This window comes from Venturia canescens, chromosome 3, assembly GCF_019457755.1.
Source record: "Venturia canescens isolate UGA chromosome 3, ASM1945775v1, whole genome shotgun sequence".
NCBI classification, from domain to species: domain Eukaryota; kingdom Metazoa; phylum Arthropoda; class Insecta; order Hymenoptera; family Ichneumonidae; genus Venturia; species Venturia canescens.
Genome location: NC_057423.1, coordinates 21,002,127 through 21,008,357, shown reverse-complemented (window position 1 = coordinate 21,008,357; position 6,231 = coordinate 21,002,127). Strand labels below are relative to the sequence as shown.

Here is a 6,231-nt window from a genome sequence, read left to right as displayed (position 1 = left end):
ACTTTGAGCGAAGACGCAGAAGAGGAGTTGCTCCGGGACGACCCCATGTCGTTAGATCAGAGCGGCACCACCGAGTCTCGAACCCCCACCGAGCGTGAGGTCGAGGAGTGCCTTCTCACCGTGGAGGAGGTCTCCAAGCAGCTCCAGGCCGCCGACCGTGTCGCTGAGGAGGAATACGAAGGGTCGACAGACGTCGAAGCACCAGAGCGCGCCACGTCACCACTGGACCTTCCCCCACCGCTGCATTTCCTAGCGGAAATCAAGCAGGCCATTGAAGACCTGGAGGCGCCGGTAGTGACCGACCCGAACTCACAAGGAACATCACTTTGGTGTCCCCCTCCGATTTTCTTGAAACTGCTGTATGTGAAAGAGCATTCGAAAGTAAGAGACACGTATTTTTTTTTATCGGCGGAAAAAACGGTTTTAAGGGGTGAAACCACCCTTGAAAGTAAGGCATGTCAGGGGGTGATTTTGCAGTTTCACCAGCAAGCACTCAACAGATTTTGATAAAACCAAAACCAAAATGTTTCTTATCTGAAGTGATGAAAAGTTCACCCTGTGCACGAAAAAAAAAAAAAAAAACAGGGGGTTAACCACCCTTACATTCTTATATTTCTCACGCCACAATGAAAAGGAACGAATATGATGGAATGAAACGGGTTCTATTTCCATGAAAACATGAAAATAAAGTTCACATGTTTTTGCATTTTTGCAAAATAGCAGTCTTAAGGGGGTAAACTACCCCTTTTTTGAATTTTCGTACTGTATGTGGCTTATTTCTGTTTTACATGTTTTTGCTGATTCGAAATATTATAATAATTTCGAATCAAGATTTTCTGAGGTATCAAAGTCAATACAAGACTCTGAAAGTGTGAATCTCCCCCACTCGATTTTCCTCTTTATTCGCTATTTCAAAATTTCTCCCTGCATTTCGTTCAATTTGGTTGCTCTGCATCGAAATTACGAATTCAATAATTTTAGGAACGTATAATGATCGTATTGACCTCAATCTTGGCGGGCAAGGGAAGGAGGAGGGGAGCCATTTGATATTTACTACGATTCAACTTTGAAGTCTGAATAAGTCTATGCTGTTGATCTTGTTTACTAACGAACATTTTTTAAATGAAACTTCAATACACATTAACAATTCATTAACCGTCTCATAGTATAGAATCGGATTTTATTAGATAAGTACATATATCGAAATAAAATATAATAAAACCTATCATTTCCAGCAATTATGGCTCATACGTTGTACAATAATGATATTCATCAAAAAAATGTTTCAAACACAAAGATTTTTTGCACCATGCACATTTTATAATCGCTATATTATTGCAACCAGGTATTTCACAGTGTGTTTTTGATTGACCGAACCCAAAATCAACAGGATTTTCGAAATATTCCGGTTTTTCCGTAATATAATTACTTTTAAACCATGAATATTTGAAAAGATTGATATAGCGTGGAGATGACAATTGATTGTGGGCCAAAGATTGCAGTTTGATTATATTATTCCTCAAATGTAAATTTATATCAGCATCCACTAATAGAACACTATCTGAAAAATGTCGTACAAAATTTTTCCATATCCTGAATCCAAATACATCAAGCGGTTGAATTTTTCCAGTTGTACCTTTTGGGATAATCATTGTGATGATTTTTTTATCATGAGGGGTGGCTTCACGTACAACTTTGGGGCAGTGTCCACTCCAGGAATCAATCAGTAATACATTGTCACTTCCAACATTCGGAAAAAAAACTTTTTCCATCCAAATTTTAAAATGATCTGTAAACATATAACAAATTATATATTTATAACTATATTTTGGAAAAAGTTGATGCACCCTTAACGATAATACGCACCGGAAGTAAGTTTCCCAGATTTCGATGCTGTTACTATGACGTTATCTGGCTTAAACAATTCGTTCGTTACTCTCGGTCCAAATTCACCTTTTGCCTCCTTTAATACTATGAAAAGTGGAGAAAGTAGTTTCCCGTTGGCATTTATTGTTGGCTGAATCGTGTAGCTATGGGTCGTTGAAGACACTGATTGTACAACGCATTCAACTTTTTTCGATCCTTCCATCGCTAAAGTTCGTGCTGAATGGATTTCCAGTTGAAAACCGCTTTGGTCCGAATTATATACATTACTTGACCCATACTTTTCTATTAGTAATTTAACATCTTGAACAAATTTGTCCGCATTTGTTTGCAGAAGCGCTTCTTCCTCCACAGTTTTTCTCGTTATAAATTTATTAATTTTTCTGGAAACAATGCGATGCGATTTCTTAAATTTCCATAGCCAGTTATGAGAAGCTTTGAATCGTATATCTTCATGGCCTATTTCTTTCTGTGCCTGTAGAGCCCACTTTCGAAGGTCAATATCATGAACAATGACACCCGCGTCTACAGCAGTTTTCATATTCCGTAATGTGTATTCAGAAATTCGAGCAAGTTTTTCTTTATATGTACCACCCTTGTTCAGTTGTTGTGCCCAGCGTCGTAACTGCCGTATGGATTTTACAGATTTGTATTTTTGTTTGACGGTTTCAACACTGTAATTCTTTTTTTTACCAGATCTCCAATATTCAACAGCTTTTTTTTTATAATCATAGCTCAGCTCATCGTCACCAGAACAAGCGTCGGAATCGACATCATCATCCTTTTGCCATATCATATCTTCAACAGCAATTGCTTCGAACTCTTTAAATGGTTCTTGAAAATCAAGAGTTTCTTCCTGTATCATCTCAATCCCGTTGTAATCTTGCATAGAATCGATTAAAATTTTTTCGAAATTCTCCTTCATCTCTATTTCTGCATTATTAACAGGAGTTTGTGCAATGTTCATAGCTTCAAATGTAGCCAGTAACAATTTGATAACGTTGATTGGGTTGACTTTCATGCTGGTAAAAGTAGTAGGCACAATACACCAAAAGCACAGAAAAAGCACGCACGATTTGGAGCTCACTCAAAAATGCACTAGTACAATGCTAATGGTTACCGCCTTCGAAAATAAGTATCGAAAGAAAAAAATATTTATTAATCTCACGATGCCTGATAACGTTTTTATCTGATGCATGACTCAAGAATATTCGGAATGACTAATGTTATTCGGTGTGTGAGAATGCCAAAAATATCAGGTGATCATAACTACTTGATAACATTTTTATCTAGCACAAACACCGGGATCATATGTCTACGCCTCTATTTTTCCGCCAAAGTTATGAAAGTGTTTTATAGAGGCATTTTTATCTGTAGCATGGTACCTATTCATTTACGTGCAGTTTACAAGCTTTCTATGATCACCGAAAAAGTAGTTGTGAGAACTTCCCCCCCCCCCCCCCCCCCCCCCCCCCCCCCCCGCCAAACCGACACCATCCAGGTCAATACGAGTTTTATATGTTCCTAAAATTATTAAATTTGTAATTTCGATGCAGAGCAACCAAATTGAACGAAATGCAGGGAGAAATTTTGAAATAGCGAATAAAGAGGAAAATCGAGTGGGGGAGATTCACCCATTCAGAGTCTTGTATTGACTTCGATACGTCAGAAAATCTTGATTCGAAACTATTATAATATTTCGAATCAGCAAAAACATGTAAAACAGAAATAAACCACCTACGGTACGAAAATTCAAAAAAGGGGTAGTTCACCCCCTTAAGACTGCTATTTTGCAAAAATGCAAAAACACGTGAACTTTATTTTCATGTTTTCATGGAAATAGAACCCGTTTCATTCCTTCATATTCGTTCCTTTTTATTGTGGCGTGAGATATATAAGAATGTAAGGGTGGTTAACCCCCTGTTTTTTTTTTTTTTTTTCGTGCACAGGGTGAACTTTTCATCACTTCAGATAAGAAACATTTTGGTTTTGGTTTTATCAAAATCAGTTGAGTGCTTGCTGGTGAAACTGCAAAATCACCCCCTGACATGCCTTACTTTCAAGGGTGGTTTCACCCCTTAAAACCGTTTTTTCCGCCGATAAAAAAAAATACGTGTCTCTTACTTTCGAATGCTCTTTCACATACAGCAGTTTCAAGAAAATCGGAGGGGGACACCAAAGTGATGTTCCTTGTTAGAGATTAACTCCTTTGTAGCACAAAAAATCAAGACTTATTGAGAGTGAATTTTTGATCACTTTATTAGTAAAGCGAAAAAAAATTCCCAAAGAATGCTTCGATTTTTCGCGTTCTAGAGGGATCTACTCTTAAATACATGAAAAATATATCTTGTTGCTGAACGAGGTTCAAACTAAATCATTGAGACTCATTACATTGAAGAAAAAAAATAAACGGAAACGATGAAAACAATCTCGAGCTTTTCCGGCAAAAACGCAATATTTTAACGATTTGATTTTGAATTACAGATTGATCAAGGAAACTTACAAAGAATGTCAGCTGCGATAGCCTGTCGCCGTTTTTCGGGCACACATTCCTACGATCGAATAGCTGCTTTGTTGACAGAAATCCATTCGACTTTCGATTTGGATTCGGAAAAAGTACTGGCAGTGGTGACGGATAATGGATCAAATTTCATTAAAGCCTTTAAGGTGTTCGGCGTGAATATGCCCGACGATTTTTTTTATGGTAAAATATATTTACACGTTAAACTATTTTCAAAAATTGTATATATAATGTTCTCGAAAATGAAGTCGAATGTTAATAATCGCTCAATCTCAATATAGCGGGACTCACACGTGGAAATGCGGGTGGCAGTACGAATGAAGATGAAAATTCGGCATCTGATTTGGATTACGAAACGATTGCGGAAGATACAGCAACATACGAAAATATACCTGATGACGATCACCAGAATTTCGAGTTGCCCAACCATTTTCGCTGTGCTAGTCACACACTTAATTTGATAGCAACGCAAGATGCAGTGAAAGGCATCAAATGTAGCGAACCGTTATCTGCATCTCACAGTGAAGTGATGGATAGATGTACAGAGCTGTGGCGACTCACGCGTTCCCCAAAGAAGTACGAGATTCTGAAAGAAGCACTGGAAGTCGCATTACTGAGGCCTGTCGTTGTACGATGGAATTCTTTATACGATTCTTTTGTACAATTAATTTCGCTTAAAGATAAACTTCTAGCTGTTAGCGTGATCATAGGTATATGCTATCCATTGAGAGAAAACGACTTCAAATATATAGAAAACTATGTAAAATGTCTTCGCCCAATAGCAGAAGCTTTAGACAAATTACAGGGCGAAGAATTTGGCTACTATGGATATGTTTTGCCAACTCTTATTACTACGACGAGAAAATTAAAGATGTTAACGGAAAAACCCTCAATGTACTCATATCTGCCTCTCATACAGGCTCTAATCACCGGTTTGGAGACTAGATTTTCGAACTTTTTTCAAATCGAAAAAGAAGGCGAGTACGCTGCTATAGCTGCCATAAGTCACCTACTGTTCAAGGCTCGTTGGTTAGGTTTTTTTCCTAACAATATTCAAGAAAAGGTGCGTACCGTTGTGATTAACGCGGCTCAACATGAGCTTGGAGCTGACGTTCTTTCGCCTCATCCGGAAGTTGAGGAAGATTCCGACTTTTTCGATTTTGGACCAACGAGTGTTACGTTCGGGAGATCAAGCATGGTATTTCGTAACGAAGATCCAGAAGTCCAAATTATTCAGTTTACTAAGGAGCATTCTACAGATTTGATATTATTGGATAGCTATCCATTGGTCAAGAAACTGTTTATCCGTTACAACACTCCGCTGCCTTCGTCGGATCCAGTCGAACGTTTATTTAGTTTTGCAACAATGATGGATCTGCCTAAATATAATCGACTCTCTGATATTAATTTCGAACGTCGAGTACTGTCGGTGGCAAATGCAAAATTATTCTAGCCATGTTGAGAAAACGATCTTCGATTATCTTGCCTGTTGTGTCCGCGAAGACCGTCGCGAAGGGACGAGTTATCAAGGACGAGTATTTAAGGGATTTAAGCCAAAAGAGCTGAACTCCAACTCGATAATTTTACAACAAGTTAACAATAAGTTTATTTAAGAAGTTACAAATTCGAGGTTTTATTGCCTCGAGACCAATCGTTACAATTCTCGTCAAAGACTGTCGAATTTTGGTTAGTTGGTAAATTTATAGACTTGGGGGTTTTTCCCCCTCTCGCGACAATATGGCGTGATATTCTTTCTCGAAGTTTCGGTGATGACATCGAGGGTCGATGCGCTCGTTCGGGAACGTCGATATTTCGCCGTCGATGCA

The 6,231-nt window shown here is 38.4% G+C and overlaps 1 protein-coding gene across 1 annotated transcript; it reads left to right on the top strand.

The window, feature by feature from the left end:
- The first annotated feature begins 4,388 nt into the window (after positions 1 to 4,388).
- LOC122407735 (uncharacterized) lies at positions 4,389 to 5,918 on the top strand. The gene is made up of 2 exons (XM_043414148.1): positions 4,389 to 4,588; positions 4,687 to 5,918. Exons 1-2 carry the CDS (start codon positions 4,393 to 4,395, stop codon positions 5,856 to 5,858), a joined length of 1,368 nt encoding a protein of 455 aa, XP_043270083.1. The 5' UTR covers positions 4,389 to 4,392; the 3' UTR covers positions 5,859 to 5,918.
- The last annotated feature ends 313 nt before the right edge of the window (positions 5,919 to 6,231 follow it).